General features: G+C 41.0%; 1 protein-coding gene across 1 annotated transcript in view; it reads left to right on the top strand.

Annotated features, from left to right (window-relative positions):
- The first annotated feature begins 5,266 nt into the window (after positions 1–5,266).
- LOC124623183 (DNA oxidative demethylase ALKBH2-like) overlaps positions 5,267–14,005 on the top strand; it is a 172,306-nt gene continuing 163,567 nt past the window's right edge. The window contains exon 1 of the mRNA XM_047148991.1: positions 5,267–5,369. Within this exon, the coding sequence (XP_047004947.1) occupies positions 5,302–5,369 (68 nt within the window). The 5' untranslated portion in view covers positions 5,267–5,301. The remainder of the gene's footprint in view (positions 5,370–14,005) is intronic.

Below are 14,005 nucleotides of genomic sequence, written 5' to 3' on the forward strand. Positions count from 1 at the left end.
AGCCACTACTGCTCTTACTACCCATCCCACTGTCGCAGAGGGTTTTTTTTTCCCACGGCACGAGCCATGGCACTTTTTTTTCCCTCTGCTCTTCAAATCGCTACCTTCACTCGCGTTTCGTCCACTATCTATCACCTGATGGACCGTGTTACTGCGTAGTCTTACCCAGACGCACGGACAACATCACAGCCCAGCATCCTGTGATCCACTTACTAGACAACTAACATGTTTACGGAGGTGACAGTAGAACTTTCGGTTTCGTCACCACGTTGGTGCGGGCGTGGAGGGGCCCCATCTCTTTTTTTTTAGCTCGTCTCCAGTTCACCACCGGCAATGGAAGGTGAAGCTTTGACAATGCCAGCCACTCGTGCTGGCGAAACGTCAGAAAAATCATTAGATGAACGTCGGCCGAGGAACCCGAGACAGAAGCCAATAGGCAGTTAGTCAACAAGTGGCCACGAAAGCCTTAACAATTTTGTATTCTATGTATTCCCAAATCTACTACAAATCAATGTCAGTGATAGCGGCCTATAATTTAGCAGGTTACGTAATTTTCTTTCTTGTGTATTGGTGTGACTTGTGCAACTTTCCAGTCTTTAGCTGTGGATATTTTGTCGAGCGAGCAGTTGTATGTGATTGCTAAAACGGAGCTATCTCATCAGCACACTTTGAAAGAAACCTAACTGGGACAATCTGGACCGAAAGACTTGCCTTTATTGAGTGACTTAAGTTGCTTTGCTACACAGAAGATATCTGCTTCTAAATTACTCATGTCGCTAGCTATTCTTGGTTCAGATTCTGGAATATTTACTGCATCTTCTTCGGTGAAAGAATTTCGGAAAACTGCGTTTAGTACTCCGTTTTAGTGGTACAGTCGTCCGTAACATTACCAGTGCTGCCGTGTAGTGGAGGTACTGTTTCTTGCTGGTGTGTAGTCAGCGAAAACATATTTTTGGAATGTGAGGTTCTTACAGATTATGGCACCAATATTATTTACTAGAGGAATGTCGTACCTTTCTGAAATATATAACGTGTAAGTGAATATTTTATGTCAATTACTTACTTCAGCAATCTGTATTACGTAAAAATAATTCACTTGCGTGTAGTAAAAGTACAAGTATCTCTTTCAGTACACACAACACAAAAATATTTCTTCACGTTTTGAAGTTTCACATACGGTTATACTGCATGAAATCCGAACAATAGTATGTATCGGTATTCTTATACGTAAACAAATGCATGTTGTCACTTGGGTTATGTCTGGTAAGCTACAATTTGGGACATCGTTTACGTTGCTTCTAATGCCGGTGAGCAACCGTAAACTCTGGTGATCTTCCCGCAACATTCTTTTGCCTTTTCATTGTGTGCGACAGTTCATAATGAATATAGCCATTACAGGCGGCTTTAATTATTTAACGCATTGCGATACATCAATAAGACTTTCGGAGAACGCAAGAGCAAGTTCAAATATCAAATAGTTCGCAAGCGCAATGAAACGGGAGCTGTCCGATCGCGATAATGAATAACGGAAAAGTTCCGTGTCAGATTTTTATGTGCATGTGTCTGCTTTGCCGATAACACGGAACTATGGTATGTATCGGAATGTGTGGCGTGAAATGGATTGTCCACGTGACAGAGAGAAGTCATATCGTCGCTAGGCAATGAAAACCTCGTAACTCCATCTGACAATGAAATCCACGTAACTGCATTACCAAATGTAGAAAATTATGCCACATAGGCTGTTGAAACCTTCCTTCTTCAAGTTGAACGGTGTTGCCATCTAGCGGCAATAATGAAAAACTCACATCTCCAGCGATATGTAGTTTGTGCTGAAAACCTCGCATCTCCGATAATTGCCATTGTTAGTGTGCAGGGTGAACACATACTCCGAGATTAAAACGTTTTTTGATGTGATAGTAACTTTTTTGACTGACAGACCCAACACTGCTTTATTGCTACAGGTACGTGTTAGTATTTCTAGGTATTTATGTATTGTATTTTAATATACAGAATTAATAATGACCTCGTTAAATACAATGTTGACTTCGAGTTTTTCATCGCGCGTAAAGCAGACTGCACTCGGTACATACGAGGTTCTAATTTCAGAACTGAACAGAATCCTATACATTCTACAGTAACTACTTTGTTTTCAGCTATGTGTAGAAAGAGTAAATTCACTCTTCACCTTGTGAAACAAGCCGACAACGGATCATATCGTATAAAATCACCGGAAGAAGATTCTAGTCAGGTTCCTCCTTGTCCTGCACCAAAAGAAAGGGTAGACCTACAAAATGAAGGTAAACCGTAGTTTATATTGTTGTAACTTGAAGTAATATCCTTGTTTGGAAGCTGAGGTGATTCAATTATTTAAATGTTATTGATGACGTTATGGTTTACACTACAGATAATGCGGAAAAGGAAGCCAATACAGAGGCGAATTCCACTTCTGAGTTTGGAAGTCTTTTCGAACACAGCAGCGAGGATGATATCTCCAGTGGCAATTGTGATGCGTACGATCCAGATAAAAACAAAAATGACCATAGCAGTAACAACAACACGGAAGAGGACGATGACGAAGTTGATGCGGGAGTAAAAAGTACTAAGCAGCGCCGTAAAAGGAAAAGCAATCAATCACTTCAAACTTTGCAGAAAGAAAAACGTATGAGGGGAAGGATTATTTAGGAATGCAAAAAGATGAGTTTGGCAAAAAGAGACCAACAATGAGCAGAAGTAGGAGGGAAATGAGACCACGATGTACTTGTAAACATTCTTCCTTAAATCGGAACAGGAATTGCAAGGATATTACAGAAGAGCAGAGACAGCTAATATTTAATCATTTCTGGCAGGATATGTCTTGGGGTGAAAGAAAAATTTTTGTTAGAAGCCATGTCTACTACGTTCCAGTTAAAAGACGCAGAAATAATTCAGAATCCAATAAATCTCACCGTTCTAACACACTATATTACAATTTTGTAATAGGACAGAGAAAAACTGTCTGCACGACTATGTTTCTGAATAGTTTGTGCTTAGGCGAATGGAGTGTCAGAACATGGGCATCTAGTGCATCAGGAAGAACGCTTGCAGAAGGGCCTCAAATGCAGGAGAGACCAACGAAAGTTTCAGGTGGACGACAATCAGCATCAGATTTTTTTGCAGAGTTGCCATAACTGGAATCGCATTACTGCCGTCGTTTTTCCACAAAACTCTATTTGGAACCTAACTGGCAGAGTAAATCAGAACTACATAGGGAATATATACAATTTTGCAAGAAAAGAGGACAAATCCCAGCTGCTTACAAACAGTTCTGCGAGGTATTCGATGAAAATAATCTTAACTTATTTTCGCCTAAAAAGGACCAGTGCGATCTTTGTTGTTCTCACTAGACAGGCAATCTCTCAGACAATGAATACTCTTTGCATATGGCCCGAAAAACTGAGGAAAGGGAAGCGAAAAATCGTGATAAATTAATTAGCTAGAGTGTTTACAATGGACCTTCAAGCACTTCTGCTTTCTCCCAGACTAAAAGCCTCTGCACTGTACTATAAAAGCAAACTGAAGGTCCACAACTTTGCCATCTATGATTTAAAAAGTAACGATGGTTATTGTTACCTTTGGCACGAGAGTGAAGGTGGACTAACAGCTTCGGAATTTGCCAGTATACTCGTGCATTCTATAGAAACGTTCGTCCAAAATCATTCAGAAGCTATTTTCTACAGCGACGGATGCACGTACCAGAATCGAAACTCAGTCATGAGTAATGCACTGGCTCATCTCGCCAATCAGAAAGGCATTACAACAGTGCAAAAATTTCTGGAGAAAGGTCACATTCAAATGGAGTGTGATTCTATGCACTACACCATAGAAAGGAAGTTAAAAAACACACATACTCCTGCTGGCTATGTAGAAGTTTGTGCTACCACAAGACAAAGTCCTAGACCTTATGTTGTCAATTATTTGGACCACACGTTTTGCAAGTCCTATGATAAACTCTCGTTGTATTCGTCTATTCGGCCAGGATCCAAAATTGGGGATCCAACAGTGACTGATATCCGGTGTCTCAAGTATGATCCCTCCGGAAAAATGGAATATAAATTGAAATTCAGCGATACATGGGAACCACTTCCAAGAAGGATGTGAAACATACCCAGCTCATTTACAGTGCCCCCTCTCTACAATTCACCACTAAAGATCAGCGCAGAAAAGTTTGCGCATTTGCAACAACTAAAGCTGCTCCTTCCTAAGGATGTGCATTCATTTTATGACACACTGCATCACATTTGTACTGAGAGAACATGTCCGTGTCTAAAAAAATGCAGCCGAAAATAAACTTGTTTACAGCCACCTATGACTGTCAGTGTAACAGCAATAGTAACAATAATAAATGTTAATGAACTGCACAAATGTTTGCAGTAATAAAAGGTTAATTAAAGTTAACAACATTGTTTCTATGTTTTTTAAACACTGTAATTTGTTAACATCCAGATTCGAATATTTTGATCAATGTGAAATTATTCATTTCACTTTACATCTGTAACAATGTATCGTTACAGATGTTTCATAATACACAAATAATGCAAAATTTAAGTAAGTTTTTTAAAATAAATTCATTTCAATTCCTAACCGTGCACTCGTTACATGCCTCTTATCTCCATCACTACCAAAAAAATAACTGTGAAAACCTCGTAACTCCAAAAACCGGCAGACAATTTGAAGTGCATAATAAAGTCTGATGTACCAATGACCGGATCCATATTGTGTAGAAGAAACCACTAAATTTGACTAATCAGGTCCTCATGTGATTTCTATAATTAGTTTTTTGCTTCTCCTGTAAAATTTGACCAATATGAGTTACGAGGTTTTCATTGCCTAGCGACGATATGTGGAACATCTATAAAGTACGTGAAAAACTTCCTTATCGGTGTATCGCTATCCGCTAATAGTCAAGAGCAGTTTGTAATCGCTGTATTCATTTTGAACTGCCCTACATTTTGTTCGAACGAAACGCGAAGAAATTAGTGCCGCGTGATACTTCCCGTTATTTGTTATTTCGTACTTCCTAGTCTCCTGGCAGAACAGGCAGTCAGGCACTGTACGTGAAAAGTGTTTCCGAGCTCGGGCTGCGCGGTCGTATCGCAGGTAGCTGCAGAAGGGCAGAGCAAGGCGGCACTGCTATTGTCTGTTTTTCCCCCGGGGGCTCCAGCTGAGTGGGGCAATCTGCGCCGCAGAAGGAACAGGTTTTCAGTGGGACTGCGGCGGGGAGGGGAGGTTCAGCCGTCTCCCCGCCAGTGGGCAGCACTGCAAATGGCTACACCAGCTGCGTCACACCCAGCGCTTATGCAGGAAGACTTTGAGGCGAGCAAACTGTGCAGGTACAGCTGACTGTGGCTTTTCTTCTGTATGTTTACTATCGCTTCAGCAATCAGCGTATCACGATCCTCCGTATGGAAGAGATACAGTATATTATACGTTCTGCTGTTAACTGTCGTTCTTACTGGTTTTCCACATTGCCGTTAAATTTACGAGATGTGGTATTGTCACAGTGAAGTTTATGAATACGGTATAAAAAGAGCTCATGACTCCTTAAAACGCAGGTGAAGACGTCTCTGCTCCTCAAATTTAGTAAACATACGTGAATTTCCATCGATTAGAGTTATGAATAGTATGGTTGTTTACATTTTTACCTTCAAGATATGCACGTTTTCAGCTGTTCCCTAACTTAATTGTAACCTGACGTTTAAAGGGAATATATTTCTGTACTTACGTTTGAGCGGAGTCAGATTAAAATCTTCATTGATTGTTGTAATTAGTCTACATTGTTTGATGTATGACGTTGTATAGCAGTTCCGAAACATTTTCGTTGCACAGCATTTAAGAAACCAGTTTGAAAATAACGGGAAGTTTAGTACACTTACTCGTTTATTGACAGTCACTGTTGTTCCTAAATTCTTATGAAGCTGTAAAACTTTTGTCAGTGGCCTTGAATATGTGCTGTTTGTTTAGTGTTACTCAGATGTACTGAAAGGTACCAGCCGTAAACTGCGCCTCAACTTAAAAATAAAATAACACGGTCAACCGAGCGAGGTGGGTCAGTGTGAAGATTGACTCGTTCATATTCAAAGGTGGGCTGGTGATCCCAATACACTGGCTGATTCAGATTTTCTATGGTTTCGCCAGGGCCGGTTGAGACGAATGTTTGGGAGGCTTTTTAATCAAGGTCACGAACGATCCTCTTACTCTTCTTTGTCCAACTGGGGCTGTAATAGTGACAACGTGGGAAGGGGGGGAGGTTAAGCTATTCTTTCTGTGGTTATGATTTTTATCGTAATGCCAGATAATATACAGTATTAAGAAAAGAGGCAAACTTGTTTTAAATGAAGTCAGCAAAGCCAACCTGCAGTAATGGCCCCCTGCTGTAGAACAGCTTTGTGATCAGAAGCAAAAACAGATTCTTGAACAGAATAAATTCGAGGGAGAACAGTATTGTCACTTTAATCGTAATGCAATCGAAAATTGTGCTATTCTTTTTTTCATCTTGGATTCGTAGTTTTTCATCAGATCTTGTTTTTAATACACATCGATAATTCTTACAGGCCTCTGGATTATGTCGGAAGCTATTTGCGAGTTACTGTATTACAAACTGTGAATGTCCTTGAATAGGGCTGTAAAATATTCAGGTGATGCCGTTTACGACAAATGTTTGTGTACTCTGTCGATTAACGCATTACCTCTTCTGTGATTGTCGGATCGTAAGTACTCTTTTATCTACTTTGGCAAGTACGTCAGCTCGCACTAATACAGCTGATCCTCAGAAGTATCAGGGAAAATTACATCGGTAAAGGATGTGGAGGATCAGTTGAATGGAGCAGATAGTTTGTCATAAGGTGAATATCAACAAAATTAAAATAAGGGTAAGGAGTGTAATGCATCTGATGTCGGAAGAATTAGTTTCGGAAGAGACGCTATTTTTGCCATTTGTGCAACAAAATAAGGGATGATGCCCAAACCCTTAATATCATACGTCTGTGAGGCGGCTGCCGAACTTTCTGGTGCACATCCACACTTTCCTCCGTGTATCTTTCAGATGGGGTGGTGGCTGCTTGCTGCGAAGGTGGAGTGGTGATGGCACTACTCCGCCTTCAGTAAATCCACATTAAAGTCGCCATGACGTCTCGCAGGTACTATTTGCGTGATTATTATTCGTTGTACGTTTTTATGGACGTCTCGTGTTTATTGCGATAATATTATGTAATATGTTGTTATTGGCAGTCTCGTAATTTGCACAATATGGAGCCTGTACCATGACCATCTCATTCACTACAGCTTCCACCAAGTGGTTATTCACAGAGTTCTGAGAGTAGATCAACCGAACTTCGAAATGCATTTGGAAGAAATTATTACAGAAGGTTTGGGCGATAGTAGTGTTAATCTAGATTATTAGATAGAAAAGGACATAAACAGATGATGATCTGAGAAAAAAGTCCTGTCGCTGTGGTTTCTGTTGTTATACAAGGGAAAACTGCTTCAAATGGAGAAAAGCACTATCACCAACAAATGTCAGAACAGGGTAACGTAAGTGTTGCAGATTTCTCTCTGCAATTTAGTGCTAATGCCTTTGGTAGGACTCCAGATGTTGAGCAAGTATGGGGTCTAATATTTATTAACGATATTTTACACAAGATTCTATAGTGGTCGAAGAATAAAATCTGTTAAATAAAAGTGCTCTCGAAATACCATAATATATCTTTTGTGCATGATATTGATGTCCATGAACTGAAAGCTTTTATAGACTTGTTTGTATTCATAACAACCTCCAAATCTGGCAGTGAATCAATACGTTATGTTTTGTCAGTGGATGGAACAGGATGTATTACTGCGAAACTTGGGTGAAACAAGGGTGTTGTATATAGGCACATTCTGACAAGCAGTGAAATCGGTAAGGATTCATCTAGTGTGTGAGGGGGAAGGGGGGTTGTTAAGTAATTGCAGCGAGACTAAGGTGCTACAGTAAGCAATATAGGCAAGAAGGGAACTTCAAGTGAATGTAGACTGCAGTAACAATATAAAGGAACAGCAGCTTGCTCAGGATAAACGAGCATGGAGAACTGCATCAAAACTGTCTCCGGACTGGTCGATGTAACAGTAATATTGGTTCGCGAGTTTTGTAATTTCGAGCGAGTATTAAGGGCAGTCGCAGTTTGGAAGAAGTGTCTTTCTCGGCAATGTTCAGTTAATGAGCTTGATTATTCCGTAAGTTGGGGATAGATACTAGATTACAAGAATGTTCCAGAGTACAGAGAGTTGTTTGTTGGGAGTTAATGATTTGGGTCGTTGGTCGTTTGTTTTCCCTTGGGGCGTTAGTGGAACTTTTCTGGACATTGCGGTGGTTCGGTGGTTGATGACAGTGCGGGAAATCGAACCAAGAGACGGCAGCGTACAGAGGATTGTATTTGAGAACAGATTCAGTGAGAAAGCCTGCAATTGAGACAAGAGCGAGACAAACCGCAGCTACGACGTTGATTCGACTAAAGAACGAAATATTATAACTTTTTCATAGTGCTCTAGTTAGTCCTGGTGGTGTTCGGATTCGAATTTACGCCAAGTGAAGCTCTGGAAATTGAGAGCGCCCTGCTTTCGCAGAGCGATGGCGATAGGGCCTCATAGTTCTGTGATCGTTGAAGCTAATAGTCTGCGTCCAGAGGGACCGGCGGGCTTCCAAAGTGCTCGCAAGGAGCGAAAGATCGTGGTTACCTGCCTTCTCCACGGGCGACTGATCTGGAAGGGGCACACGGAGAGACCATGTCGTTCTCAAGCTAACAGTGAGTCTTTTCGGCGCAGATCTGTATACAGTTCTGCGTAAGAGGAGAGAGTCAATAACTATTATACTATAGGATGCGATGGGCGGAAAGGACGACGTAAGTTATATTAAACCAAATAAAATTTTGGTCCAGATAAGACCAAAGTATTTGTTTTCATATAACTGACTATGCCGTTCTTGTAATTTCCATCCAGAGACTTTTCCCTTTCTCCCTACTAATGAAGTGGAACATCTAGGGAGAAAAAGGAGATAAGACCACGTGGAAGATTTTTTGCTGCCCGAACTCCAGGTTTTGTAAATGCTGACATGCTAGAGGGTTATTGTCGACTTGAACCTACTTGCTGCAAGTCAGTGGTAGAAACAATGACCTACTTTTCAGCATCTGGTTTATAAAATAAAAAATAGACAGAATTACAGACCAAAAACGAGAACAGCATTTTTGCATTATCATGAAACATATTCTAATGCTGTTATAACAATAAGCACCATCACATCCTGCTGTAAGTATTATGCAGTACTGCTCTAATGCGTGGGCTATTCAAGCCGGCATGAAGGAAGTAGTTCTGACCCAGATAGCGCTCCATCCAGTTGGTTTAGTCTGCATAAAAGTGTGTTGCAGATTTATAGGAAAAATTATGTAGCAATCACTGGATAACAAGCAAAATTCCCTCCACGAAAGTTTACGATGTTAGTCTTACAGATTAAAAAAAAAAAAGCTCCACTGTAAATTTGACGTACGGATAATAAGAGGAATAGGAGACTGTACGAAGATGCACAGAAAATAATTGTTCATTCGCCCCAAAAGCGAATGACAGGATGGGAAGCGAGTAATCATGGTACGAAGTACCTGCCTCTTGTACCTTATCTTGGATTGGCGATTGGGATTTACAAGCTCCAAGTGACTTGCGACATGTATGCTTGGATATTTGATATGGTGACCGTCAATATTTGTAAAACCCTGACTAAACAGCTATGTAACTGTCACGATACCACTACTTGTTAATCTACACACACACACACACACACACACACAGAGAGAGAGAGAGTTTGTGCCATGCATGCCTATATCTTTTTACAGTTTTGTTGACAACTTGACGTACTTGAACAGTGTTGCAATAATCAAGAGCACAAAACATCAAGGTAATACTGCCTTTGTCGCTCATTAATTAGAAGGCTTTTCCTGTAATCGGAGTTTCGCCAACGTCAGTTCTTTCCAGAGCTGCTCTGTTCGCCCTCGTCTTTTTCTTCTTTGGTTACAGACCGAGGCCGCTCTTCAAGCAGATCCCTTCTGTTAGCGTACAGTCGTTCCACTCGCGTCCTATTCTCGACACTACTTAGTCGATAGACTTCATTTCTAAGGATCCTCGTGTTTTATGCTCAAAGTAGGTTCTGAAAGACGTAATCTTGTTTTTTCTCTTAAACTGCAATAATTTTTAATGGACTCAATCTTGTTAAAAGCACTCCACTCAGATTTTGGCGTATTATCTTTACAAAAAAATTTTAGCTTTCGAGATGAGCATGGGAGCAGACTGCCCTGCTGCGCCTTCGGTTAACTCGACCTGACACGGTGTCGCCCCACAGTCTTTTTCTTAATGACACGACCGTGTCGATTCACTGTAAGCAATCGTACTAGTGAGACAGCACTGACAGCCACTGCCGCATCTTGCAAAATGTGAGCTAGAAGAGCTGGCATGTTTTAATGGAATAGGGCTCGAAAAAGGCTGCTTTAAGCTCTTCCAATACGCATCTTGAGAAGTTTTCCATGGTTTCTTCAACATGACTAGGGTTCATTCCTACCCGAACAATGTGCAGAGCCGAAACTCGACAGGAAGCTTCAGACAAAATCACCATCGGCTAATTGTTCCTCCAACAACAGCATGGAAATTTCTTTAGTCCTAGTTCAATTTATTCGCACCATGTTTGATGATTATCTAATTTTTAATTATTTTTTCCATCAGCTTTCTAACTGGTGTGATGTGGCGCACCACGAATTCCCATCCCCGCCTCTTCATCTCGGAGTAGCACTTTCGCTCTGTGCTGAGTTTATGCTAGATGTCGTTTTCCAGTTTCTGTTTTTCCCTACGGTTTTTACTCTCTACAGCCTCCTCAACTACCATGTAGGTTACTACGTGATGTCCTGTTATTCTGGTCCTTCCTGCCTTTGTTTTCCACATGTTTCTCTTCTCGCCGATTCTGCTGAGAACCTCGGCATTTATCACTCCATATAATTTTCAGCGTCTTTCTATAGCACCACATCTCAATTGCTTCGATTCTCTTCCTCTCAGCTTTTCCCACAGTTCATTATTCATTTTTATAGAATGGTGTGCCCGAAATGTAAATTCTCAGAAATTCGTTTCTCAAATTAATGCCTGTGTTTGATTCCGGTAGACTTCTCTTAGCCAGGAATGCCCTCTGTCAGTGCTGTTCTGTTTTTATGTCGTATTTCGCTCGTCCGTCATAGGTTATTTTTCTTCCATGGTAGCCGAATTCCTTAAGACTAGTTCTGATGTGTTTATCGCTATTCTAATTTCCGCTGTTTCTCATTTTTTAAAGTCTTGCTTCCATTGTCAAGCGCAACGTCAGAACTACCGTTCTGGTACCTACCTCTCCTAAAGCCAAATTGATCGTCATGTAATAGATCCTCCGTTTCTTTTCCGCTCTTCAGGATATGATTCATGTAGGCATCTTGCATGAACTATTACGCTAATTGTTCGAGTATCTCTACACATTCTACAAACCAACTTCAAGTCGTTAGTGCCACTTCCCTCAATGATTTTAGAGAATCCGAAGGCCTTCGGCAATATTTGATCGCAGCTTTTCCAACGCTCTGTTAAACTCTAAGGAATTATATTACTTAAAATCCTGTGAAAAAGGAAGAGATTGGAGTTCAACGTCCCATCTAAAAGGAGGTCATTAGAGACAGAGCAAAACCATGAGTTAAGGATGGATGGGGAAGAAAATCGACCTTTCCCTTTCAGAGGAACAATCCTGACATTTCGTGAAATCACGGAAGACCTAACAGGATGGCCGCACATAAAAAAATTCGTAGTTTGACAATGTACGCTTAATTATCATGTCCTAACCTACGACGGTAGTTGATCTCGTTGCGATTGGGTGACCAGTAATGTTCTGGTCGAACAGTTTGTTGGCTATGGTGGTAATGGCTTATTTCTCACAGTTTCGGAGGAAATAGTAGCATTTCGTTGAAGTTTTTCATAGTTAGATACTCCACGGTAACAACTGGTATAGAAATTTTATTAGGTCCTGATAATTAGTTCCGTTTCGTATTTTACTTTATCAGTGCGGGTTGTTATTGATTTGTTCAATATGTCGTAAACTGTATACCTGAATTTTATTACTGATACATACGTGCATGTCGAGAAGTTAAGTCTTCTTAGAGACCCTCTAAACAACACGAGGGAGGGCGACGTGGTTTGTACTAAGTAGTGCCCAGGAGACTATAGCCCATGAGGAACACTTTTCCTGCCTACTTTCTCCCCCCCCCCCCCCCCCCCTCCACGTTGCTTACGCTGTCTGCTTTGATCGGCAGAAATCGCGTCGCGCATTTCAGGCCATGTTGCGCTGTACCATTGCGTACTTTCGGAAGTCGGTGTTGTGGTCTTCAGTCCTGAGACTGGTTTGATGCAGCTCTCCATGCTACCCTGTCCTGTGCAAGGGTCTTCATCTCCCAGTACTTACTGCAACCTACATCCTACTGAATCTCCTTAGTGTATTTGTCTCTTGGACTCCCTCTACGATTTTTACCCTCCACGCTGCCCTCCAATGCTAAATTTGTGATCCCTTGATGCCTCAGAACATGTCCTACCAACCGGTCCCTTCATCTTGTCAAGTTGTGCCAAAAACTCCTCTTCTCCCCAATTCTATTCAATACCTCCTCATTAGTTATGTGATCTACCCATTTTATCTTCAGCATTCTTCTGTAGCACCACATTTCGAAAGCTTCTATTCTCTTCTTGTCCAAACTAGTTATCGTCCATGTTTCAGTTCCATTCATGGCTATACTCCATACATATACTTTCAGAAACGACTTCCTGACATTTAAATCTATACTCGATGTTAACAAATTTCTCTTCAGAAACGCTTACCTTGCCATTGCCAGTCTACATTTTATATCTTCTCTACATCGACCATCATCAGTTATTTTGCTCCCCAAATAGCAAAACTCATTTATTAATTTAAGTGTCTCATTTCCTGATCTAATTCCCTCAGCATCACCCGACTTAATTCGACTACATTCCATTATCCTCGTTTTGCTTTTGTTGATGTTCATCTTATATCCTCCTAGCAAGACACTGTCCATTCCGTTCAACTGCTCTTCCAAGTCCTTTGCTGTCTGACAGAATTACAATGTCATCGACGAATCTCAAAGTTTTTATTTCTTCTCCATGGATTTTAATACCTACTCCGAATTTTTCTTTTGTTTCCTTTACTGCTTGCTCAATATACAAATTGAATAACATCGGTGAGAGGCTACAACCCTGTCTCACTCCCTTCCCTTGGCCGGCCGAAGTGGCCGTGCGGTTAAAGGCGCTGCAGTCTGGAACCGCAAGACCGCTACGGTCGCAGGTTCGAATCCTGCCTCGGGCATGGATGTTTGTGATGTCCTTAGGTTAGTTAGGTTTAACTAGTTATAAGTTCTAGGGGACTAATGACCTCAGCAGTTGAGTCCCATAGTGCTCAGAACCATTTGAACCATTTTGAACTCCCTTCCCAACCACTAGCTCCCTCTTATAACTGCCATCTGGTTTCTGTACAAATTGTAAATAGCCTTTCGCTCCCTGTATTTTACCCCTGCCACTTTTAGTATTTGAAAGAGTAATCCAGTCAACACTGTCACCAATTTTCTCTATGTCTACAAATGGTAGGAACGTAGGTTTGCCTTTCCTTAATCTTTCTTCTAAGATAAGTCGTAGGGTCAGTATTGCCTCACGCGTTCCAATATTTCTACGGAATCCAAACTGATCTTCCCCAAGGTCGGCTTCTACCAGATTTTCCATTCGTCTGTAAAGAATTCGCGTTAGTATTTTGCAGCTGTGACTTATTAAACTGATAGTTCTGTAATTTTCACAACTGTCAATACCTGCTTTCTTTGGGATTGGAATTATTATATTCTTCTTGAAGTCTGAGGGTATTTCGCCTGTCTCTCACATTTTGCTCACCAGATGGTAG

This window comes from Schistocerca americana, chromosome 1 (genome assembly GCF_021461395.2).
Source record: "Schistocerca americana isolate TAMUIC-IGC-003095 chromosome 1, iqSchAmer2.1, whole genome shotgun sequence".
Classification (NCBI taxonomy): domain Eukaryota; kingdom Metazoa; phylum Arthropoda; class Insecta; order Orthoptera; family Acrididae; genus Schistocerca; species Schistocerca americana.